Genomic DNA, 26,463 nt, shown 5'->3' with positions numbered 1-26,463 from the left:
TTGGTGTGACTATTTTTTGTGTATATGCTGGTGTAGCATCATTAACTTTGAGAGTCTCCTATTAATCACACAAGGATGAAGAAACAGGAAAAATCATTGTCCTGTGTTACCAGTACCAGATTAAAAAAAAAAAAAAGAAAGACTTTTCTTGGGGTTTGAGTAAGTGTGTTTCTGGGTTTTTTTTTATTTAAATGAGTGTTCTACCCTATCCCCATCCCTTCTTAGATCCCAAGTTTTATAAAGCACATTTGCTTCTTATTACTCATCCTTTTTTTTAGTATCCTCTTCCCAAATGGAAATCATGTAAGGATTAGTCAAAACTAAAAGAAAAAACAACTATTGAATTCCTCAAATATGGAAAAATAAGTATTTTGATAAAAGTGTGTTAATAAATATGACTACAAAAGAAGAAGTATAGATGTTAATCAAACATTAACTTGTTAGTCTTGGTTGTCTTTATAAAGTCAGTGAGTTAGATGTTATCCTTACGAATTAAAATTCCAGGCCTCAAAAGGAGGAAAATTATGACTCCCTATAACAACTGTGTGACCAGATAGTGATAGCAAGCAAAAGTTTGAAAGTGTAGGAAAAACTGTCATAATGGGATATTTAAATTACTTTAATGTAGATTGTGTAAGTATCATGTCAAATCACGATCCCAAGAGTAAACTTCTGGATACTATCAGCTTATATTATGGAAAAGTTGATCAAAGAACTTTCAAGAGAAGAGGGACCTGGTTTATAATGTTACTAATGAAGATCTGGTCTTTGACAATGATAACTTAACTACTAGAAAGCAAAAAAATAATTCCAGCACATTAAATATAAAATTACAATTTGGTGGGCAAAACCGCTGAAGTTTCTTACTTGCAAGCAGCAGAAAAAAACTTTTGCTGAGTCCATTTAAGCTATAACAGGAGCAGAAGGTCCATTAGGTGATTGCCATAGACTTGAAGAGTGAGGCATACAGCTGGTTCATCCTTGGAAGCAAACAGATGGGTTCAGTATGGGAGAACCTAGAAAGTACCTGCTGGAAGCCTCTCTGTGGGCCTTGGGATGCACATTACAACTGCTGTTGAAATGGCAGTTGAAATTTAACACATGTCACTATTAAAGGATGTGCACTGGAAAAAAACCCTTCAGATTTTCTATATATGAGATGGATTTTGAGATATGTTATATGTAGCAATGAGATCTAGGAGCTCTGATAGGTAATTCCACCAAAATGCTGCCTTGGTGTTTAGTAACCATCAGCAAAGTAAATTGCATTTTACTAAGTATTTAGGAGGACTTAAACAAGTTTGTAGACATCATCTTCCTATTTGCGGGTCCAACACGTAAGTCATGTGTACTGTGTGATGTTCCTTATATTCCAAATAGAGTTGGAAGAGCTACTAAAAGATAAAAAGTAAAAGATAAGGAACAGCACCTATATGAGGAATGGGAAGGTAGATTACTTTCTTTCCTGAAAAGTAAACTGCTGTGGAAGGAATGCTAGAGATCTGTTCAATCTTTGGTGGCATGGGGAAATATAAATAAATGGGGGCCATCAAATAACTGATTTGATTGATTATCAAATAATTGATAACAAAATTTTTTACAACTGAGTTGGAAGCAATTAAAAGAAGGTAGTTCTTTGTGCAGCATCTCAAGGTGGCCTTACTGTTCTTCCTACAAATTTTCTGGAATGCTAAAACTTCATGAGATGTCAAAATTCACTGGAATAATTGGTGACAAACTGTATTTTTCAAATGTTTTAAATCATTAATTCAAGGGTATGCCCCCCCCCCCCACCCCCAAAAAAAAATCAAATATTATTACTTTATACTAACTCCACTCCAGTTGTGTTCACCCAAGGACTCAAACTATGATATATCACCCCTTATGTCTGCCTGCAACTCAACTTACATGTGTTAAAGCTCTTTTTTTTACCTATCTCAAATGCCAGCACTTCAGCTGGATGACACTAGAGAGTTGAGCTCAGTGAAGACCAAGTTGTTTTACTTGACTTTCTAGATAGGCTGGATCAACATTTTATAACTAAGCTCACACTACTAAAAGAATTCTAAAATCATTTCAGCTGTGCCCACACAATGCTGAAGTGCCTGATAAAGAACTAAAAGGAATTGGATCTAGATGTGACATTGGATTACTTTCTAATTCAACTGTGTTTTAAGTAGGCACTAATTTCACTAATGTGGTCAATGTCTTGACTGCCATCATTTCTCCTCTGGATCAAGATTTGCTGCTATTTCCTGGGCACTGGTTCTATCCCAAACACTGAGTAATCCAAGTACTAAATGTTTTCATTTTTTATCCCTTAGTTGTTCATTTCTACTATGTATGTGGATACCTGTAAACTTCAAATCTATTGCTCATATTAATGTTGCTGTCCGTAAATTAAATATTAATTGGTGTAAAATTAATATAGAAAGAAAAAGCATAAAAGTGGCAATATTTTGTGATGCAAAATATTTTATGAATGTTCCTATATATGGTATATATATATAATTTTTCTTCTTTGATATATCATCCTGTTAATTGCATTATTTTGCTGTTCTGAAATATTGATTATTTGCCATCCTTTTTTTTTTTGCTTGGTAATATACTCATAAATGAACTATGTATATTCAAAAAGTCACTGTAAAGTTTGATGAGGATTTTTTGTCTGATTTTTTTCTGGGTTTTATATTGTTTTGTTGTGGGGGGTTGGGTATTTTTAAGTTTCTTTAATAATGACTGATAAATATTGAAGTTCATGTAAATATCAAAAAATCTAATAACCATTCTCACTTAATATTTTAATTATGTTGTATTACAGTTAAGTAAAGGCTTTATCTATAGCCAAGAAATCTATTTACAGTTTTTCTAATTGTATATTCTACTTCCAGCTGTTATCTTTCTTCCCTTTTCCCCCTTAGTCAGTTGCAGACCCATGAGTAAACAGCGTTAAACCAGACAATGAGTTTTTGTAGCTTTTTAATTATTATTAACTCAATACCTGTCTTTAGCTGAGAAAATGTAACCTACTAACAATGCCTGTTCACAGCACTGACCTTAGGATGGAGGCACCACATGTCCTGTTTGTGACTGGGATGTACTGGTGAATATTGTTATATAACCTGAGTGATATTTCTCACTTTAACTATGATAAAACTGTCTAGCTAAAATCTAAAAGAAACAAGAGTAGGAAAAGCAGCAACAAAACCAAGTTTTATATGTTTATTTATGAAGTAAATTGTAATCTTTGTATGCTTTGGTTTTATTTTGAAGGGCCCATCTTGCTGGGATGATGTGCTAATTCCCAACAGAATAGGAGGTGTTTGCCAGTCCCAAGGGTGCAATGGAAATGTAGCGGTAAGGTTTTGTCATGTTCCTCCAAGTACTGTGGCACTCATAAGAATAATTCTTTGTAACAATGCTAACCGTGTTAGAATTTCAGTACTGACTGTGAAGAGACAGGTATGGTACACTTCAATAGAGCTGTTCAGCATTAGATAATAGACCTCTGATGTCTTGCGAAAGGGAGGAACTTTGGTCAGGTGCTATTTGGAATGAAGGAGGAAATAATTTTATTTCATCTTTTGCCCTGAAGTATAACTCTTAGATTTTCAAGTATGCAAAGGTTAAATGTGGGATGTCATAATTAAATGTTTCTGTCAACGCTTATTTTATAATTATTATGTATGTCTTTGCTTTGAAAGCTTCAAATTTCCATGTTGTAGTGCACATCAGAACTTGCATATTGGGCTTTGTCCACAGGAGTAGGTTCTTCATGATGATCACTTTGCAGTTTTTCTCCCAAATCTTGTTGCTGTTGCTTCCTTTGTTTCTTAAACTGACATCAGTGAAAAGACTAAGTAAAAAGGAGCATAGCTTTATCAAATTATTCATAGAGATTTTTCAAAACATTATTTATGTATACTTGTATCTTCATATGTATTAGATATTTCTAGCATCTAATACTAAAGTCTTAGAGGTAATTCCTTCTCAGGAAAAAGCTTAGTTTGAGTGTTCCTTCAGGACACATGTTTTAAAGGTAAACTTGAATTTCCTACATATGAAAATATTCTATTCATCAGTGATTTGTAGATCGGAGCTACACAAACATCTTTTTGCAGAGGTGCTCACCTGCTCTGGTGTAACCTTCTCTTTGTCTTCCCTAACAAGATGGTTGTGTGTGGTATGTCCATACAGTTCCATAGGTGTCTCCTGCTTAGCCACAGATGGTTGCTTTAATAGCATGGGATTTATGGCTTAGTCCATGTGCAGCCAACAGAAGGTGAGGTCTGGCAGCCTTTGGTCTTCTGCTTCTTGGTGTGCACCTTGTAGCAGTGTTTGAGCCACCCAGGAATCACTGCGAAGACCACGACCTTGAAAGTGGCAGGTGTTAGACATTCAAATGCTCTTCTCTTGAAAGTACAATTCCCAGTTTTGTCACCTATTGGCAGAATATACCTGACTGACTTGCACCTGCCAACTTACAGCTTTTGTTATCCAGTGTATTTGTGAAAATGGTAGTGAAATAATGACACTTTTGGCAACCCTGCCTCCTGAACTACAACCCGTTCCCTCATTGAATCAGTTCTTATTTTTTTAAAGCAGAAAATGAAACAAAATGCCGTCTTTGTAGAGAGAGAAAAAAAAGAAAAAAACACTGAGCATAATACTAAAATCAAATGCTGTGGCAAATAACCAATACCCAGTCAACTAAGCCCCATGACTCCAGTTGCTGTCAATTCCTCTGGCATGTTGTATACTTAGCAGAGCCAAGGATCAGTGTTATCTTTCAGTAAGGCATCACTGAACAAATTTGAGAAGACACCCTGTATTAGACAGACATGTTGCTAATGCAGCTTGAGACAACCTGGACTACAGGCATGAGTCTGTTACTGGAGAAATGTGCTGTTCTTTTATTTCCAAACTGACACATTTTCCCTTTATCAGCTACAAACCACTCTGTCCAACAATGTTAGAACTGAACCAGACTGAGGTGCAAGAACACTCCTAATTTTTATGATTTTTCAACCAGAATTTCCAGCAATATCAATCCAGTCAAGAAAAACTAAACACTTGAGTGCATTTAACTTCTTTTACCTAATTATCCAGCAGGTAGGTAACCCTGAATCAGATATTGAATTGATGGCTTATTGAGATCCCCTGGCTGCTGAAAAACATCTTTCTTGTGTTTTGGGATGGTTTGTTTTTCTTTGGCCTCGATCACTGTGAAGACACATCTTTACTTTCTGGGAAATCTTCCATTTCAAAGGCCAAGATTTTTGGTTTCTGTCTTGCTCCACGTGGGAAATAATAGAGATCCTAAAGTGTTTCCAAAGATTTGCTGTTCTTTTCTGCTCTGGTAAAACAGACTAACTGTTTGGAACAGAAAAAAATAACCTTAACGAAATCATGGGAACCTCTAGGCTTTTCTTTCCTGTTACAATCTTTGGAAGATTAGGTCACATTTTATCATTAACTACTTATTTTTGCATTTGTGGAGTTATGTCTCTTAAATAGCTCCACAGTGTATGTGCTTCTTTACCATGAAATGCAATGAAGAAGCTTTAAGGCTGTTGGTTGTAAGTTATCAACAAACTGCAAATACTGCTGTTTAAGGGGAAAAAACAAATTACTCCATTATCTCTCCCCCAAGACATGTTTCAGTTAAAAACTGATTTTTGACAATTTTCAATTTTTGTAAGCACCAATTTGCAACATAAAAAAAACACAAGGTAATGTGTTTTCCCCCAAAATACTAGTTTGTATGTATTTTGGTATGAAATTAGTCTCTTGACAGAACGACAGACTTTAATTTTTTGGTTGCAAAAATGTAAATAAAATAATTGACTATGTGAGAAAATAATGAGAATCAAATTTAATTTCAGTTAAATAAAATTTCTAATGATTTGTAGAAGCTATAATGGTTATCTTAAAGTTAAGTGCACTGTGATTCGATATGTGCTCCCAAGCAGAGGAGCACATAGAGGTCACTGTGGGGTTTTTCACATTAATTACAGTCTATCAGAATCAGTCTGAACTTCCACAGCTTCAAAAAGATGAAGCTCCTGTGAGCACTTATGTTGCTGCAATTGTAAAACCACTTTTATAGCAAACTTTAACTATATTAATTCGAAAATGGAAGAGTCAACTTGAGCTGTTTTAAATGTGGATTGAAATCAATCTTTCAAACAGTTTCACAAATTAGGACCATTCATTAAATGAAAGAGAACCTTGTACTTTTGGTGTCTGTCTCAAAACACTTTCAGCCAGAAACAATGTATGTAGCTGTGCAGGTGTGCTTGGAAACAGGTGTGTTTCTATGAACTTACAGATGCTCTTCTTATATGAGCATTTTTGTTACTGCAAGAACAGAATTATTTAGGTTGGAAAAATCCTTTAAGATAATCAAGTCCAACTGTTAACGTAGCACTACCAAGCCCACCACTAAAACAGGTCCCAAGGGTATTTCTGATATAATTTTGAGGGTTCATGCTCATCTTTATAAGTGACCAGAATACATGTAATACTAAACTTTTTATTTAGCCTTTCCTTATTCAAATGAAATATTACTGAAGGAGTGTTCTTGTTAGAGTATTACAGTTCTCTGTCTCTCGGACGGAATATTTTCTGTTTCTGTTCATCCATTGAAGTGAATTTTTAATTAAGGACTTTTTCTACTCCTGTATGTAAAAATGCTTTTATATTTGCTTTCTCATGTAGGTTCATGTTTTTTTAAAAGTCATCAAGAGCCACAGAAATAATGTGTCTTTTCATGGTGAGACAGAGCTTAATTCCACCATAAACCACTGAAATGGTGAATTCATAGGAATCAGCTCCACGTTAGTTCCTCATTCCAGTGAATATGCATCAGTTTCTGAAAGACGTTTCCATATCCCCAGGGCAAAATATAAGGCAAACCTTTTTGAACTTTAGAAACCTGTGGAAAAAGTATTAATGTTCTGCATGTGTTCTTGGGATTCTCATTTGATGTGCAAAAAAGAGTTGCTGTAGACTTGAAAATCTCAGAAATAATGAAAGGGTTAAAGAGGATTATAGGTCAGGTATGGCTTAAGCTATTGGGAACAGGAAAAATGAAAATCTCTGTAATAGAAATATAAATGTACTTCTCTTCCCATTTGATATATATCACTACTCTTACCTTGAGTTCTTTGTTTCTGATGAAGACTGCATCAGCTGTCATCACAACTGAATAGCATTTTTATCTCTGCTCTGGTTACTGGAACATGCTAGGATTCAACAAACCATTTCTAAAAGAAGCACCAGGACTTCTGTGAACTTTTGGAAGCATCTCTAAGTACTGGATTGTCTTAAATATCAGTACACCCTTCTTATCAAACTCTATAGTAATCTCCTTTGCCCAAGGCAAAGATTTATATTCCAAGTTTGGTCACTTTTTTTTTGTTAATTTTTAGTATTGACCATTATATGTAATTTTAAATAGTTCAATTCAACTATACAATAGTCTCACTGTTGTAGGGTATATTTGAGAGCAAAGAGATTGCCATAGGAAGCATGTTTGGTTTAATTTTGCAGATTTTCTTATTATATTATTATAATTATATATTATAAATATATATATTATAGTTGCATATTATATTTTATTATATTATTATAATTATGTTGAGTTTCATATTACCATTCTTATTGTGTGATTTTTGAATCTTGCAATTTAATATTTACTATATTGAAATTTTTAAACATTTCTCATATTTTTCCTTCCCTCCTTGTTTATTGTCATTAGGTTTGGCACTGAGAACAGCAATATTATGTGTTCCTTTCATAGTCTGTTCCACAGGGAACCTGTGCTCATCTGAAATAGTTTTGACTAATAAATCAAGGGAACAGTGTTCAGCTTGTATGCTTTAAACACACAGCTTACCAAATGATTTTTTTTTCTTTCAAGTGTCTAAACCTATTCTTTTCAAACATCACTGTTCAGATGAAATATGTTTCATTTTTCATCTCATTTTGCTTTGATTAGCTCAGACCTCTGTTTCAGTTGAGAACAGAAATAAATCCTGTAGCAGTTAAAGTATCATGAGCAAAGTAGTAAATTTAATGATGTTATCAAAATATGAATACAGTAAAGGACTATCATATCATTATAGGAAAGATCTGATACATTTATTTGTTGTTATTTGTATACAATGATTATTGTTAAAGGCACTATATCTGTCCATCCCTGGAGCCATCATAATATTTTCAATGTCATAATATTGCTATGAGTAATTTTTAAAATTCTGGAATGTTTCTTAATACCAAGAAGTCTCTTGACTTTGCATTTTCAATTGATTTCAGTGCCATCCATGTTAGTTTGCCTTATGCAGAAGAGAGTGGTCCAGATAATATATGCTATTAAAAAAAATCACAATGAGTATGATGGAGCAGGAGTGCTAATTAAAATACCAGATAGTCTTACTTCAGAAATATTAAATTGATGCAAGGATTCTTACCACAGAATGATTTAAGTTGGAAAAGACTTCCAAGACCATTCAGTCTAACCTTTGACCAATCACTGCCTTGTCATCTAGGCCATAGCACTAAGTGCCACAACAATCTGTTCCAATGCTTAACAACCCCTTCCGTGAAGGAATTCTTCATAATGTCCAACTTGAGCTGCCTCTGGCACAGCTTGAGTCTATGTTCCCTTGTCCTGTCACCAGTTGCCTGGGAGAAGAGACTGACCCCCACCTGGCTTCAACATCCTTTAAGGGAATTATAGAGAGAATGCAGTTACCTCGAGCCCTTTCTTCAAGCTAAACAATCTCCATTCCCTCAGCCATTGTGACACCTTCTGTATCCAGTCTTCATAGAATTCTAGTATGGCATTGGTTGGAAAGCATTGTTCATCTTGTTCCAACCACTGTGGGCAGGGACACCTTCCACTGAACCAGATTGCTCAAAGCCTCATCCAAGCTGGCCTTGAACACTTCCAAGGATGGAGTATCCACAGATTCTTGGGGCAACCTGTGCCAGTTCTTCACCACCTTCACAGTGAAGAATTTGTTCCTAATTTCTAATCTAAACCTACGCTCTCTTAGTTTGTGTTCTGTCACTACATTCCCTTGTGTAAAGTCCCTTTCCAGCCTTCTTGTAGGCCTCCTTCACAAGCTGGAAGGCTGCTCTAATGACACCCCAGAGCCTTCTCTTCTCCAGACTGAACAATTCCCAGTTTCTTAGCTTGTCTTCATAGGAGAGGTGCTCTGTCATCTTACTGACTCTGCCCTGGATCTGCCCCACAGGTCCATGACCTTCCTGTTCTGGGGTCCTGTGCAGTGCTCTGAGTGGGGTATCATGAAGGTGGAGTAGAGGGGGAGAATCTTCTTTTTTGGCCTGTTGGCCATGCTGCTTTGGATGCTGCCCAGGATAGAGGTGGCTTTTTGGATTGTGAGCACACACTGCTGGGTTATCTTCTCATCTGCCAAGTTCTTCTCACCAGGGCTGTTCTCAATCCATTCTTCTCCCAAGCTGTGCTTGTACTTGGGATTGCAAAGTGTAGGATCTTGCACCTGGCCTTGTTGATGAGGTGCACATGGGCCCCCTTTGTCAAGCCTGACGTGTCCCCTCTGGATGGCATCCCTTTCCTCCAGCCTGTCAACAGCACCACACAATTTGGTGTCACCAGCAAGCTTGCTAAAGGTGTGCTCAATCCCACTGTCCATGTTGCTAGTAAAGACGTTAAATAGTGCCAGTCCCAGTGCCAAGCTGTGAGGAAAGCCACTCATCACTGGTCTCCACTTGGGAATTGAGACATCAAACACAACTCTTTGAGTGCAACCATCCAGCCAATTCCTTATCCACTGAGTGGTCCATCCATTAAATCAATGCCTCTCTAGTAAAGAGACACAGATGTTGTGTGTGACAGGATCAAATGTTCTGCACAGGTCCACATAGCTGACATCAGTTACTCCTCCCTCGCCCACCACCACTATGGTCTCTTCACAGAAGGCCACCAAATTTGTCAGGCACAATTTTCTCTTGGTGAAGGCATGTTGACTTTCATCAATCACCTTATTTTCCATGTGCCTTAGTATAGTTCCTAGGAAGATCCACTCCCTAACCCTGCTGGGGGCAGAGGTGTGACTGACTGGCCTGCAGTTCTTTTTTCTCTTTTTAAAAATGGGGATTGTATTTACCCTTGTCCAGTCAGTGAGAGCTTCACTGAACTACCATGACTTCTCAAATAAGATGAATAATGGCTTAGAATCTTCATTCACCTGAGGACCCATGGATGCATCTCATCAGGTCCCATGGACTTGTGCAACTTCAGGTTCCTTAGATGGTCTCAGATCTGATATCCCTCAGTGGGTAGTTCTTCATTCTCCCAGTTCTTACCTTTGCCTTCTGTGATTTGGGTGGGGTGACTGGAGCATTACCAGTGAAGACAAAAATAGTCCTTGACTCCTCATAGTTTTCTATATATGAGAGATACTCTCTTAAGAGGAGATTTATTCAAATACCATACAAGACAAATTTGACACACTTTCATATTTACCAGATTCTCTGACCATTGCTTTTACTATTTAAGAACTTTTTTATTATTTTGTGCTCAGTACTGTGGCAAGTGAAAGGATTAAAGCAAAAATGAAAGTAGCAAGCAGACCAGACCCATTGTTGTAGTTTTTCTTTTACATTTTGTGATACAAGGAGGGCAAGCAAATAATTTCAGAGATTTTTTATTTAAAGCTGTTTCTTTTCACAAACCTATCCATTCACCAAATGAAATAAAACCATGACACAGTAGTAGTGATGCCACCGGTGCAAACCACAAAAGTGATACACTCTCCTTATGTGAGTTGATGTCCAGCTGTTTAATTAGCCTAATTTAACTATGATGTCATCCTGAGGTTTCCAGTTTGGCTGATCACCTACCAAAAATCTCAGTCTTTTCAAGTTTCTGCCTCACTGGACAGAATGACCCGTACTTCTAAGGTTGTGACTTGATTTCTGGCTGTTTTAAAATGCCATATCATGTTTTTGATCTCAGATGAGCTGTTTATGTGGCTTTTTCATGACTTTTAGGTTTCATTGCTCCCACTCCCTTAGATTTTGGGCCATCTGTATATATTTATGAGTAATTACTTTATGCCTTCATCCAGATCATTAAGAAATGTTTTGAATAGCATAGGGCTAGGAGATGATCGCTGCAAGTCACCTTGAAAAACAGATATTGGATGATTTGCTGTGGGAAATTACATTTTGAAACATATCAGTTAAATGTCTCTAACATTGGTCTCATAGTGTTCTAGCTTCTTAATCAAAATGTCAGTGCTGTATCAAATGCTACATATAAATCTGGGTAAATTCCCACATCACTATTATGATGTTCTGCTAAGTTTGTAATCTCATAAAAGTGTCAGGTTAATTTGACAGAGTTGGGTTACCATAATCCACATTGATTGGCATTAATTACTGATCCCTCTTTTATTAATCAAGCACTATATTAGCTATGTATTGTATGTAGGACTGGTGCCAGGTTTCCATGCTGATAATTGCCTATATTATCTCATATAAAGTTGCTCTAAATGGTGACATGATGTAGTTGTGTTCCTGTAAAGCTCGGTATTTTAAACCTTCTCTGAATGTGGGTGGGTTTTTTAGCCATCAGTGCATTTTCTGAGGAGTAAAAAAGAGATGAATAGTGCTGAAAACAACACCTTGGGACTTTTGAATAACCTGTGAAAGTGCTGTGCTTGTATTTTGCTGATTTTGGTTAGGCCTTCAAATTGATATACTTAATAGAAAAGAGAGATTAAAAATATTTACTTCAAATGCTTGATTGTGAAGAAAGACACACAGCAGGTGATTTACCACAGTATTTAAACAAGTTAATACTGTGCTATATAAACATTTTAAACAAAACATTTTTTAATATGTTTTGAGGTTCTTTCCATTCTTGCTTCAGTTGTGTCAACTCTACATTTCTTCTCAGATTTGTCTTTAGGAAACCATAACTAGATTTTTTTTACAGTTATTCTCAAAGTAACCTCATTCTGGAGTAGATCAACTTTTCCTTTATAAAGAAATTCTATTATTCTACTTCTCAGTTCAGAAAAATCGATAGGTGAAAAACTGAATTATAAAATAGAATTAATTCTATACAGGGACAGAAAGCTAAATAATGTATCTTGAAATATAAGCTAAAGCTTTTATAATTAAGATCTGTCCTCTTTTTTTAAAAGAAAAGTGAGTACATATTCACTCCTCATCAGTGTAAACACAATATTTCTACAGTGTATTGACTGTTTTTTTTTTGTGGGCCACAGTTTGTGTTTGTATCAAAACCCATTATTAGCACTCCTAACAGTTATTATTTACATCAGTTGATTATATTTATTAATTATATTTTTCTTTTTTTTTCCATGATAAAAGTCTTAAAACTGAGACAAGCCAGCTCTTTGGAACTTTGTCAGTTTTCACATCTCACCAATAATTAAAAATTGCTAATATTTTTTCTGAGCTGATATTTTCATACACATTCTGGCAAACCCAAATGAACTCAGTTATTTTTGCTCTGTACTGAATGGTCTCAGGAAATTTAGCTCATCTTTCCTGTATTGATACCACCATTTTTATTTGCATGTGTGGAAATACCATAATTTTGTAAAAGATGGAACAAAAATGTTGAAAATTATAATTCTTTTTTTCAAACAAATCCTTTGCTCATTTGGATGTCATTTTTCAGTTGTTAACACTGTCTAATAGAGAAAAACACCACCACCACCACTATCTCTATTGCTTGTTTTGTTTTTGCATCTGTAGTTCTGTTCCAGAAAACCTTAGCTTGAACACGTGAGCATTAAGCATGCTTTCAGTGTTTTATTCTGTCTTATATGAGCAATTTATGTGATTGTGCTCAGTTGCTAGGTTCTCATTGCCCTTCACAACTGCCTTTTAAAAATAAGCAGTTGTTTTGAACAGAACTTGGCATTTTCATCAATGATAGAGCTCTTGAAAAACTCTTCAGATAGTGTGGAGGCTTCATCATTTGATGAGAGGTAGTTTCAGGTAAGTTGAAAATTTGTCCTGTAGTAGGAATCCAAAGCCATTGGAAAGACTGATAACTGTGTACTAACAAGCCAACAGCTTTTCTTCAATTTGTTTGATGCCCCTGGTCTCACTGAAAGAGAAGTTAATTTTTATAAATTATCATTTCTTTATCCTCCTTGAGACTGTCAGTATTAAGGGTCCAGTTTTAGAGACAGTGAGCAGAGCACAGCTTGTGTTCATCTGACCAAATCCTGGATCATTCGCGTAATAATCCCTTTGACTGTGCTGAAAGGTAGATTTTGTATTTGCAAAGCAGAATGGAACATAAATTCACCTTTAATGTTTTAAAGGTATTTCACTTCTAGAAATGTCTGAAAAACATGCTGACAATGCGCTGCAGCAAGGAACTTATTCTGTACTGCTGCTGTGTTGGCTGTCATAAAATTTTAATATTGTATGATTATAATATCCTATTTCAGCCTGTTGTAGTATCCTTTTCCTGTTATTGTAATGTTCAAATCAACCTCAGGGAGATTCCTCTTTGCCCATTACATAATTAAACTTCAGCTCACACTACCATGATATAGTGTGGAAGTTGCTATGTGTTCAAAAAGCGACAAACTAATGGAAGAAAAATCCATTGAGAACTATTAAATGTGAAAAGACTCCTTCTGGTTTATGAAGTCTCTGAACAACAAATTGCTGGAGATTAGGAACAGGTTTTTGGCAAATACTATTTTCAGTTTTTTATTGTTTTTCCCACACATTCTAGACATCTACTGTTAACTTCCTACTAAAGACAAGATCTTAGGTTGAATGGACTGCTCTATGATTTCATGTGGTGAAATGTGTGCAACCAACAGTTCTCTTATGGAAGATGGTTATCATCAGATTGAGAGAGAAAGGATAAATATGACCAATATATTTGTTATAATCCATGTAATTTTTTTTCAATTTACATTTATCCATCCATCCCAAGTCTTAGCTACACCTAGCATGAACACAATAGGCACGTGGAACCCAAATTCAGGGTGTCATATTCTGCTGCCATGGGATGGAGGTGTGAGAGACTGTCACTGGCCTGTGTTGTTGCCATTATATAGTCTTCAGCCTAGTAGTGAGAGCAGCGTTAGAGTTATTCTATTTTTGTTAAATGTTGACCAAGTTGTTTCCATGTATTATTTGAAGGCCATTGTACCATTCATGTATTTTTTCTATTCAAGTTTTAGGAAACATGCGGGGTATTTGGGGACCTGAACAAATTGGGAAGCAGTAATTGAAAACTATGGACAAAACAGAATTATATGAAAGCCAAAGAAAGGAAATCAAGAAGACTCAGTAGAGCCAGATCCAAACCCTAACATCATATTTGCTCTGTCACTTGTTTCACAAGTGAAACCCGCATTTTCTTTCAAACGAAGCTTGTTTGATACATATTTTTACATGTACTCTGTCAATGTGTCTAACGTGTTCAGGGACAGTTTTTTGTAATTCAATGGATTTCAGTAACACTTTGAGTCTTTTGTTGCTCACTGCACATGAAATTTAAGCAGTATGTTGCTGTCTGCAGCTGTTGCACATTCATTGCTAATGATTGAAGCCTTGGATTTCCATTCAAACATGCAACGTTTTCCTGCAATCATCTATCAGCAATCTAATCAGATGGAGGTGATTTTGTTAGGGTACAGTATGGTTACAGAGGATTCTCTCCTCAAATGTCAGCCAGCATTTACAATGCAAGAACACAATTTCTTCATTCACATGTGGCAAGTACTGTTATAGATTGTTTAATAACTGTGTCAATTTGCCGGCTGACACACTATGTGAGACATTCTGTTAGATCTAAAAGCTGCCGTAAAATTTACCTTGGCATTAAATCTGTTTCCCACCTACAGTTTTCATGCTTAATGTTCTGGTCTGGGGTTCTAAAATGTGAAGGCATTAGATTTTGATTAACAATTGTCTACTATATTTTTGGTCTGGCTGTTCCTAAGAAATTGTGCCTGTAACTAATTTAGGACCAGTTTGTAAACTTGAATTTGTGTTGTCTGCTTCTGTGCATGCACCTTATGAAATTAGCTGATTTTTTACAAATCAGAACTGAGTTTAAAATAGGCATGCACTGTTTAAAGGATGTGATGGTGTGAGATAATACAGTCAATGGCATTACTTGTGAGCTTCTCTCACCAGGGGCTTTGAGGTAATTCATATTGGAACTGCTGCAACACATTATGGGCTCTGTCTCTCATGGTTCATGCTAATGTGATGGGTAATTATCAAATAACTGCTGTCAGAAATGCCTGAATTCTCATAGTATAGCTACCTGGGGCAAGGCCTAAGGGGTTGTATTCAGTTTACAATATGTATTTCTAGCTCAGAGAAGTCAAGTATAAGGAAAATTTATGTTATTTTGAGTATAGAAGGCTCACATTGTAATAACAAATGTTTTCTGGATTCTATCTTCTGCCTTAATGGCCTAACTCAGAAAGATACTTAGAGTATATACCCAGCTTTAAATATACAAATACTCTGCTGAGGTTAACAATGTTCTATGTTTTAAGCATCTGCCCCATTTGAGACATCAATCTGAATGTGTAAATAATTGATTGGATAAATACATAAAAATCCTTCAGTGAAGGTCTTGCAATTATCATTAGAAATACTCAGTATTTTGGCCTCTTTTTGGGGAAGATGCTCAGAAGTGAAGTATTTCTGTGGGGGGTAGAATGTAAGAAAATAAAGATAGTGCAGAAGGTAATCTCACACCTGAGGAGTTGCAGCTGTACCAATCACCAAAGATCAGGTACTGGCCTGCCCTTAACAGGCCACAGCTGTGTCCAATAAGAAGACGAGTGCTACAAAAGAGTGGGTTAGCTGGGTGAGGAGGGACTTGGCTGTGCTGTGGAGAAGAAGGAGTCAATGCTGTGAGGAGATGCCCATGAGAAATCACCAAGAAGGTATGGAACTTTTGCAATAAGGTGGCAACATATTTCCCTTGCTTTAGCACAATGAATGGTTAGAAATGTGTGGTTAAAAAAACCCAAGAACTGTTTAGGAACATGTTATCCACAATTTTTGACGGTAAGGATTGAAACAGTTAACTTTCAAATAGTTGTGAAATACTGTGTTTCATGTTACTTACATCTCCTGTTTGGTTGTACTGTACGTCATGGCAGCTCTTTGGGACTTTGCTAAATGTTTGGGGCATTCCAAAATGAAATGTCTGAGTTTTTCCACTGTGGCACTAAAATGTATGTGGGCAAACTAAATGTGCTTATGAATTGTTTTAGAAGCTACAGATGGTTAAACTGCTGCCAGGAAATGAGGGAAAGAATGTTCTAGTGAAAAGCATGTTCCTTCCATTTGATGCATAAACCTGCTTCACTCTCCTGCTACCTCACCATTGCAACATCAGAAATGGCACAGAATTCTTCAAGTTGCATCAGTGGATTCTAGTGTTATCTGCTGCACAGAAGCAATGGATATTTCTAGAGCTTATGGACTAATTACTAAGTAACTTTTCACTAAACACTGCTGTTACAGTGCTATTAGGAGGAGCTGTAATAGTGTATATCTCATTCTTTACAAACAAAAATATTATCCTCACATTAATTTGAGTTTTTAAATGGGGAAAAGTAATGACATTTGCTGTGGAGATGCCTATTAAAGGTGCTATGACTTTTATGTGTGTTAGAGGTGGCACCCACAAACAAATTGATTTCTGGAAGCTTATTCTTAAATACTCGTAGGCAGTAGTGCATTGCTTGCAGGATCACTAACCTGTCAATAAGGATTTGTTGTGATAACTTAATTCTTGTAATTTACAGGTTTTGCTGGATCATTTGTATTCTGTGAGAATCTTTTAACTTTTTTTTTTTTTAGTTCAAAAAACCTGACCTAATAAATTTGTACAGTTTAAATAAACTTTCATTTAAGATGTTTTGTTTTTAAGTAACTGTAAAAGTCATAAGTACTCCTTGAAAATATATAGGAATATATATACTGCAAAGAATGTGAACAAGAGAAGAGCCATGATGGAAAACATTTCATTCATATTATCTTCTCCCCTCACCCCACAAAAAGAAAAAAAAAGCCCTAACCAACCATCCCAAAAAAGTAACCACAAGTTAAAGTGGTAAAAATTGCAAGGTTGAAAATTCTTAAAATCAAATAAACCACATACATTAACATAATATTTACAGATGTATTTAAAGTAAGACTATTTCCTCTGGTTTTTTTTTAATTTTAGAGATTATAAAAATGTCATATACATCAGATACTGAGTCAATTTTGAATATTTTAGCTAGCATCATGGAACATACTTTGAATGACTTATAGAATGGTTTGGGTTGCAAGGCATCTTAAAGATTGTCTAGTTCCAAATTCCTCCATGAGCAGAGCTACCTTGAAGGCCTGTTTCTCAGCTTGGTTTTGAGAAAACCCCTGTGACTGGGAGATCAGAATGACCAGTGTGGGTTACCTAGGAGATGGCATACTGTAACAACAACATTTATTGTTCTGTATTAGTTTTTTGCTTATTTTTCATGCATCTAGAGAAGGTTAGATTGTTTTTCATAGCATTAGGATTGACTTGCTGCCTGCCCAGTTTTGGACCATGGTGTTTTAGGGTGCTTGTTGAAAATCTCAGTTACAGCCTGGTTCAGGTTTATAGATGGATGAGAATTACATGGCTAGAGCTCTCTTTCAGTTTCATGAAAACATTGGTATGTTACATCTGTGTTATCCTATTGTCCATGGATTTCTTTTCTCTCTAAATATGTTCTTCAAGAGCAAGGGAAAGACCCATTAGAAAAATTGCACTCAGTGTTACTGGTCTCCCACCTCTCAACAAGATAAAGCCGCAGCCCACATCTTGTTCTTGATAACAGTCCATGCAGGGATCTGAACCAATTTAGTTTGGAGGGAGTGTCTGCTTCTTTGGAATTAATTTCTATTGAGGGTGGTCTTTTGATATATGTTTCATATGGTCCATGGAGAAAAAGGTGCTTTAACTGTTAAGTTACTGCAAAATCACTGTTACTGCCATCACTACTGGCTTGTGACTGAGAGCAGTGCTTTTTGTCTGAAGTATACCAGAATCACCAATGGGAGCAGCGCACAGGGGATCTTCTTTAGGGCTTAGCTTCTTTTGCAGGTGGTAATCTTGAGAGCATTGTGCCTGGGCTGTACTGTCCTGTGTTCTGGTCTCTGAGTTCAGCACTAATTAAGCATTTGGTGTGTCAGGCTGGATAAAATATTGAGCACATGAGCTAGGTATTTTTGTCTGTGGGAATGCATATGCATACCCACCCTGCTTGGAGCTGAGTGAAGAGCTCTGTGTGCTCAGGAAAGAGCTAAATACAGGTTTTCTACTTTCTGTATAAATGTGTGTGTTTTCCAAGGTGTTGCTGAGGCAGATCCTATTATGGATTGGAACAAAACTGACTGGGCAGACTACTTATCATTGTATGGGCTGGACCATCTTTTCTATGGTAGGGCCTGTTTAAGTGGTGAAGTTTATTTCCTCAGATTGGATCATAGCATGATAGTGGTTAAATGAGTAGTTAAATCTGTAAACGTGTGAAGCAGAGAAGACAAAACCACACCTGATATCCAGTTATAACTTCTCTCTGAAATTTAAAGGACACATTTTTTTATGATTTGCAGGCCTGTACATTAGAATGAGGTGTGTGTTTTACAGACAATTGTAATTCTCATTTTGACTACTAATTGCACCAAAGGGATTATTTTATGTGATGTATTTGTCCAAGGTCTTCTTACCTCTCTACTACATATTCATGAATATGTAGGCTGCATGATGGAAAGTTTGTTTCCAAGTTGTGAGCTTGCTGGTATTAAATGAGATAATGTCTGTACAGAAAGAACAGCAGTGAGGAAAATCTGAAGGCGGGGTAAGCAGAGGGCAGTGTTTGGTGGATGCTGGCTGATTAATTGCTTATGCCATCTATGGCAGAATTTTGGAGTCTGAAAAAAGATGTGTCATAAATGTTATAATAGATTTGTTATGTTGCACGAACACAACATTGTGAGACCAAATTTGTGCTGTTGGCTCAGCTACCTCTGCAAGATGTACCTTGGAAGTAGAGTGAAACAGATCAGTATTTGTGTCTGGCTCTGCCACCACACACCTGTAAGTCAGGGTCAGCTTGAAACCCATGTATTCACGGCACTGGGGACTCAACATGGTGTGTTTGAAATTCTGTGACTAAGACAATCCATGCAGACAATTGGTTTTGTTTAATGTCTTTGGTAATGTGTCCTTTTTTTATTTTTCTAGTATCCCATTACAAGACAATGATTTTGGTATAGCTCAAATTATCCCTTTTCCTTACATAAAATTGAAGTAAAAATGTTTATTAATAAACACATTTAAAAGTTGTGGGAATTCTTTTCTTTTGTCTTTCTTAAATAGGTTTTTGAGGTAATTTTCAACTTTAAGCTTTGACCATTGTAGTTTGTAAGACAGATCTTACAATCAAAAGTAGTTTTTGAAATGTCAAATGCAGAACTTGATGTATATTCTTTGGGAAAATAATTCAATAGCTGTTTATGCTCTTTTAAAGATTCTGCTGTTGTGTAAACTGATTTTTAGTCACATTTTAAAACTAAATCACTGTTCGTTTGGAGTGAGGGCATGAATTTCTATTAAAGTAAATTCTTTTGACTAAGTATGTATTTACAGGCTACTTCTGTGGGTAGAAATCTATTTAAAAGAATTGTGGAGCAGAGGCTGTTTTGCAATGGAGAAGGGTAAAAGGTTCCTGCCATCAGTTGCCTGGCTGGTCAGAAGACTAGAGGAAATTAGACTGGGAATTAGCAGCAGTTAGGAAGATAATGTGTTTCCAGAAGTAGAGAGATATGCAAAACCATGCCCCATTTAGTGCTCCTCGGAGGTCTACAAGGTCAAATATTGCTGGGAAAATTCTTCAAGCCTGAAGGCCATAGCTTATCTATAGTTAGTAAGTTTTCTCAGTCCCTAAAACAGGGATGGAGGCTGCAGACCTGCCTGGATGTGCCTGCTCCTTAGCTCTGCCTGGGCCGTGTGCTGGTTGGCACCATGTAAAACGTGTCAGGGACCTTGCTAACCCTGAGGCTGTATGCATGACTCTGTTCAATCACTCTAAAATGCCCTTGGATAGTCTTTAACAGCAAGCTGTTTGCTAGTGTAGATATAGCTTTATTATATTCTGGATTTTTTAATTTAGAAAAATATGGGGGATTTTTTGTGCTTTTTCTTTTACAGTGAAGACAATGTAAATAGATAATGGTTTGTTAGAAAAAGTAAATTAAGTCACATTTGTAAAAACAGTCTATCAGGACTATCAGCATTATACTAAAGTTATGCAAAAAATCATCTACACTAGATAATATATCTATGCATTAAGTTATCTTAAAGGAAGAATGTCCACATCTTTCTGCCCTTAATAGTGCAAAATACCTTTTCAAATATGATGCTGTGCTGTCATCTACTGAGAAATGTTGGCTTCCTCTGTACTGTTATGTACATGAAATATGGCTTTTGTGTTAAATGCTTGTTTGACTTATTTACTGCATTTTTCAGATTTCTTATGCTAGAAACTATAGGTAACAGTATGCAAACATAGATTTATTTTTTCCCAACAAGATTATACAGGAGCTAATTAATTTCCCACTGTGACTTATGTTTTCTAGCTCATCTTGCGTATATATTGCATCTAGCTTATCTGTATATATTGCATATAGGAAATATGTTTGAAAAAAGGATGATGACAGCATAAAACTAAATGCCAGAAAACTGTCAGTTTGCTGCAGAGACTTTAGAGATTTTGCAGTACAAGATTAGCCAAAGAGAAGAGTGGATTTTGGTGGGATTTTTTGTGAGCTTTTTGTTTGTTTGTCCCTTCTACCCACTACGTTTCCAGCAGCCCTCTGTAACTTTCAAGAGCTTCTAGTAGCCTGTAAGAACCTCTGGGGAAAGCTTTTCAAGAGTTTAGATTATAGTGGCATTCTATTAGTTAGAGATTTATTCATCTCCAGAGCAACACTTGTGTACATTTGGATTTTTTAATGTGTGAGTCATGTTAAACACTGGACATGTATTTGTATTTCTTAAGTTTGTGAGGTGCTTATGCTAGATATTATAGTTCAAATTTTGCTATTTTAAATACTGACTAAAATACTTATCTTGCCAATAAAACCTCTTTTTCTCTTTCCACAGAAGTGGAAGAAATAGCTGTTCCTTGTGTAGGGTTATATACAGGTTTTACTCAGCTGAAATGAATAAAATTAGCTAAACATATGCATAGTCCTCTCCCCTTTTGGAAGATGGCAATATGAGTCAACTATTAGCATAAGTGTATTCATGTGATTATATTTGACATAATTGCTCCTTTTTCTGTATATCATATATTTTGGCTATTGTACAGAATATTTTGGTTGCTTTTTGTTTCAAGTCTCAGTTTGTGTGGTACTGCAGAAATATTCCATCTGTCTTCTCAGTCCATGCAGAAGAAAATATTTAAACTAGGAAACCAGGGAAAAGGAAAAAATTATAAATTTACTGAAATTAATTGTAACCCCATCAACTCTGTCAATTGAACAAACCTGAAAAAATAACTATTGGAAAAGCTTTGCAGAATTTTCTCAAATATTATCATTTAATGTATCTTGTTTTATATGGGTTAGACATTACCTCTGTTGGTAGGACACAAGACCTGCTCCTTAACATTTTTGTAGAAAGGAGAATATTAGGAGAATTTTAACCCAGATAATTTAGTAGAACTCAGTTAAGACTTAAGGACAGCATAGCTGTAGTTGTGCTAATAATGTAATGTCACGATGAAGAACATGCATCAGAAGAAAAGCCGCGAAGTTCTGGGTGGCAAATGGAACTAAAAAATCCCCCACTGTCTATTCAAAGAATATGCAGGAGGTGCCAAGCATTTTTGAGTATTCTGAGAAGGCAAATATACCATGTACAGAGGGAGAGAAGAATATTTCTGCCATTTCCTCCCTCTCCTCCTCTCACTGTTTCCATTGTAACTGGGCAGTCTGGGCCGGTTCATTCTCATTCGTATCCTGATCTATGGCAGGCTTTGGGCAGATGACAGAACAAACTGTCCAATTTTTCAAAGCTGAAGACGCGGAGATGAAATAAAGAGCCACTCCTGTAGTATTACAGCCTAATTCTGTCTGCCCAGTGTCATCACATAAATAGTGATGCTCCCCCTGAGGCCGCCGTAGTGCTAAATGAAAGGTGTCTTAGTACTGTCTGTCAGCTGTGTTACAGACTTGTAGATCATCTATATGTTTAATGGATGGATGTGAGGCTCTAGGACACAGATGATATTAGTTAAAGGCTGGAAATCTAAACCCAAAAATAACAGTAATTTTTAAATGCCTAGTGGGTTAAAAATACCTTTTTCTTTTTTGAAGCTTTGAACCTATCCAGTTCCTTTGATATCAAGGCATGGATAAAACCTCAATTTTTCAGTTGTGACATGATCACATGGATGGGAATCTATTGTATATGTTGCAGAGAAAACATCTGTATGAACAGACTAGACTATGGATTTACTCCTGTCGTATAGAGTACTCAAGAAAAAGTAATAGTTAATTAAAGAAATTATGTGGATTACTTAGGCATTATGATTTATTAACTCTGTGGGCTTCTGGAGCTTCTTTGAGAGACTTTACAATCAAATGTCACATGTGCAAAATTTATAGCTCAGGTATAGGAGTCCTGTTTCTTGTACCTTTTAGATTTTTTTCTGTAGTTATTTTGAAGCTTTGATCACTGTCTTTACCCTAAGTGCTTGCTTACATGGTTGGAAGATAAACAAATCACTCAAACCTGTAATTGAAAGCAACTTTTTGTGCCATAAGAAGCACAGCCTGAGGATCTGCTCTCATGTAGTATTCTTAGTTTCTTCCTCCTTGAGCCCTTTTCATGGTTTTTGTTCACATAAAAATTCAAATCTGATTGCCAGAGGAAATTAAGCTCAAAGTAAAGGGTTTATTCTCTACAGGAAACACTTGATGACAAATTTAGACAGTTGGGTTCTACTTTAAAAGAGGCTGATGGGAAAGTTTTAGTGCTAGGAATCAGCACTAGTGTTCAGGCTATGATAGTTATAGCATGTAAGAAGCTACTCTGAAACTGAGACTTTTTCTGTGGCTCAAGTAATTCAAAGGAGTTTTTCCAAAAGAATCTGTTTCATACATGCTGGTGAACAAATTCAGCCCCGTTTGGGTTGGGCTCTGGAGTCTGGGCTAGGTAATTTCATCATCTCTTGGTTCATCCCAAAAGTTAATGTTGATCAGAGATTGCCTTGGATAGATGTATGGACGAAAAAAGTTAGGAGAAGGGAGGGGAAGAGTTTGCATTCTTTCAGAGAAAGAAATGTGTAAATCTTCCATATTATGTTATATGAAAGCATGGCTGTTCTGATTGAAAAGTTATTTACTTAAACTATCTCACTGTATTTTTACATGCCTCAGGCACTGCAGTAGCTGTGACCTATTAGTTAGGCATTTTTTGGGATTGGCTGTCTATAGGACCTTTGATTCCACTACAAGGTGACATTCCAGGCAAAGATCAATTACAAGGACACAATGCCCTACAGCCTTCACTTCTTTGTCTATACTTTGAGAAAATGGGTGATAGAAGAACTGTGTTGTTCTTCATTTGTGTCATGGAAATACTGCTACTTGAAGGAAAGACAGCAGAATTAGGGACAGAATTGTCTGAGCTCGAGTCTCCACTTGCAGAGAAACAAAGCATGTTTGTTGTGAGGTTGCCTTTAGATGAGCAAAGCAAATAAGAATTGTTGCTGATAAAAATGTGAAAAGTCATTTTCCCACAGAGTATTTTCTGGTGTGGTTGAAGTAGTATTGTGTAGGCAGCAGCAGCTAAGGGATTCCCACGGCACTTGTGTTCTATTTTTTCCACTGTGTTGTTTCTAGTAGACAAGAAAAGAAAATTGCATGATAGATGCTACATTTCTTATTGCTTTCCTTATACAGAAAATACCTAGAAAACTATAGTTTCATGTTCTATTCAGAGAGACCAGGTGTCATGAAAAACTTGTACAGTTAATAGCCTGTCATGCCAGTTATTTTAGGTCTTAAATATATTTCTCCTGTCTTTAGATTTTAAAACAAATCAATAACTTGACAGGGTTTTAGTGTGGAAAATAGAAAGGCAAGCTTTTTTTCAATCATCAATAATCTTGGTTCCTATCACATCAAATGTCTGAATAAAACTGAATGGTACTATAACTCTCCTGTTAAAAAAAATTGAACAATACCCCTGCTCTTCCAATGAATTGTGGAAAATGACAGATGGAAATCTTTTTCTTTGGCAAGGGTAATAAATACATAAACAGATTTGGTTTTAGCTTGTTTTTTGCTCTTGTTTTTTTTTTTGTTTTTTAAGAATGCAGCTAAAACTGGGGTTTGGGTAGGATGACAATAGTTTGTTACTATTTTCTATCCCTAAAAAGGTCTCGTGAAAATTATTTATGATGAGTTTTAGATGCATTTTTATGTTTCTAAACCTTGGTTTTAAGTGACTTGGTCAGAACTGACATTCTAGGTCTTGTAAAGATTCATGAATAGTATGTATACTTCCTGTTCCATAATCCTGCTATGCTCAAATATTTTCCCTAACAAAGGCTTTCTGTTCAAATAATTATTATGCAACAAATTGATTTTAATATATTCATCTGAATAAAAGGCATGGTGAATATGTTAAGTTCTGGAACAAAGAAGTGGAACTGTGTATTTTTAATGTTTTTCTTATATGAGCTCAAAGTCAACCAAGAACTAAAAGGAGATATTGTGAAAGATACTGACACTTCTTTCTCTAAAATATATGTCTTTTAGTCACTTGGACACCTTTAGATTGCAAGTGTTATAATTGAAAAGAAGAGAAAGTCTTTAAAAATGCAGGAGGGTAGCACTTCTGCCCCTGAATGCTACTCATCTCAAAAATGTAATAATAATTTAAAAAGTTCACTCCCTCCATTCTCCATCCTTCACACAGGTCAAATTTGATGTTTTCACCAAGACCAAGCCCGAGCAAAGAGTTGACAAAAGATACTCATCCTAAAGAGCTTTTATTATGAATAACAGATCTTAGCCAGAGGCATTTTGAAAAGGGCAAAGGGGTTCAGTCAGAAAGCAGATATTGGAGAAATGCTCATAATTCTTCTATATTTTTATGCTGCTTTTGTTTCTTTCGAAATTAAATAAGTACATAGTACTTAGAGACAAATTTAATATATTAGCACTTTACTGCCTTTCTTTGTATCAGAAGTTCCTTCAACTTATCTTTGAGGTCATTTAGTTACTGGCAGTTTTTTTAGCAAGGTTTATTATATAACATTTGATCTCTCCTGGAATATCGGTTTTTCTCCTTACATCCCATAAAGGCATTTCTTTTGAAGTCCACACTTTTGACTATGAATTGCCATCTCTGGCATGTTCAACAACAGGGATTCTGTGAATTTGAAAGTGGAAGGGTTAGGAAAATTTCTGTAGAAATCTATATAAAGTATGCTGTTATTGGTAGCATGCTTCTCTTTTCATTCTTGCTGATTTTTCTGATTCCATTCTGAGTATTTAGGTCTGAGATCAGTTACTGAGTTTTTCACAGGGTCTTCTCTTTCTAACAGGAAAAATTAAGTTTGTGGGGACTGTTTTTATGGTGAGGAAATGCTGTCTGAGTGTAATGATTATGCTTTTTAGAGGTTTGTATTATTTTTTTGTATATAAGTGATTAAAGGGGTCAACATATTTAATAATTGCATTGAACTATTCCTAAAATCTATGCTAAGGAACTTCAAATCCACTGTCACTTAATAACCTTGAATACTTTTCTGCTAAATCTTAATAGAACATTAGCAACTAATCACATGCATTACTATACTGCTTGTAGTGATCAATTCATGTATTTCTTTTAACATGGAAACAGACTTATGGATCTACCTGATTGAGTTTAAATGCTGATTTAATACTATGCATAAATCTTTTCCCTTTACAATGAGTTAACTGTTTATTTGTCCTTAACCACTGAGGCATGAGAGCTGTATCTATCCCTTGTTTGCCTAGGAGGGGATACACTTATCTGTGCCCAGGGGAAGCTGCATTTTTCAGTTCAGGGAAGTCATCTGCCCTTGGGAATAATGTTTATATCAATGATATCATGATCAAGCATCGTGTTTAAGAATCACAGGATATCCAAGAGAAAAGGTTTGATTTTAATTGGAATAGCAAGTAGGAGAAAAATATTCTTAAAAGGAGACTATCTTGAAAGAAAATAGCACTGATGACAGGAGCAGAGCCTAAGGTTAACTTCTCATCTACAAGTATTATAACAGTTTCAGATGAATTCCAACCATAGAGGAGACAGAAGAATTTGCTTGTTTAAAATGCAGGTAGCTATAGGAA

At 36.0% G+C, this 26,463-nt stretch overlaps 1 protein-coding gene across 1 annotated transcript in view; it reads left to right on the top strand.

Annotated features, from left to right (window-relative positions):
- Window positions 1-26,463, top strand: part of PRKN (parkin RBR E3 ubiquitin protein ligase) — a 552,380-nt gene that overhangs the window by 173,152 nt on the left and 352,765 nt on the right. The window contains exon 5 of the mRNA XM_005416351.2: window positions 3,274-3,357. Within this exon, the coding sequence (XP_005416408.1) occupies window positions 3,274-3,357 (84 nt within the window). The remainder of the gene's footprint in view (window positions 1-3,273; window positions 3,358-26,463) is intronic.

This window comes from Geospiza fortis, unplaced genomic scaffold (assembly GCF_000277835.1).
Source record: "Geospiza fortis unplaced genomic scaffold, GeoFor_1.0 scaffold41, whole genome shotgun sequence".
NCBI classification, from domain to species: Eukaryota; Metazoa; Chordata; class Aves; order Passeriformes; family Thraupidae; genus Geospiza; species Geospiza fortis.
Note: the sequence above shows the minus strand (reverse complement) of the source record. Positions and strands in the feature narration are given on the sequence as shown.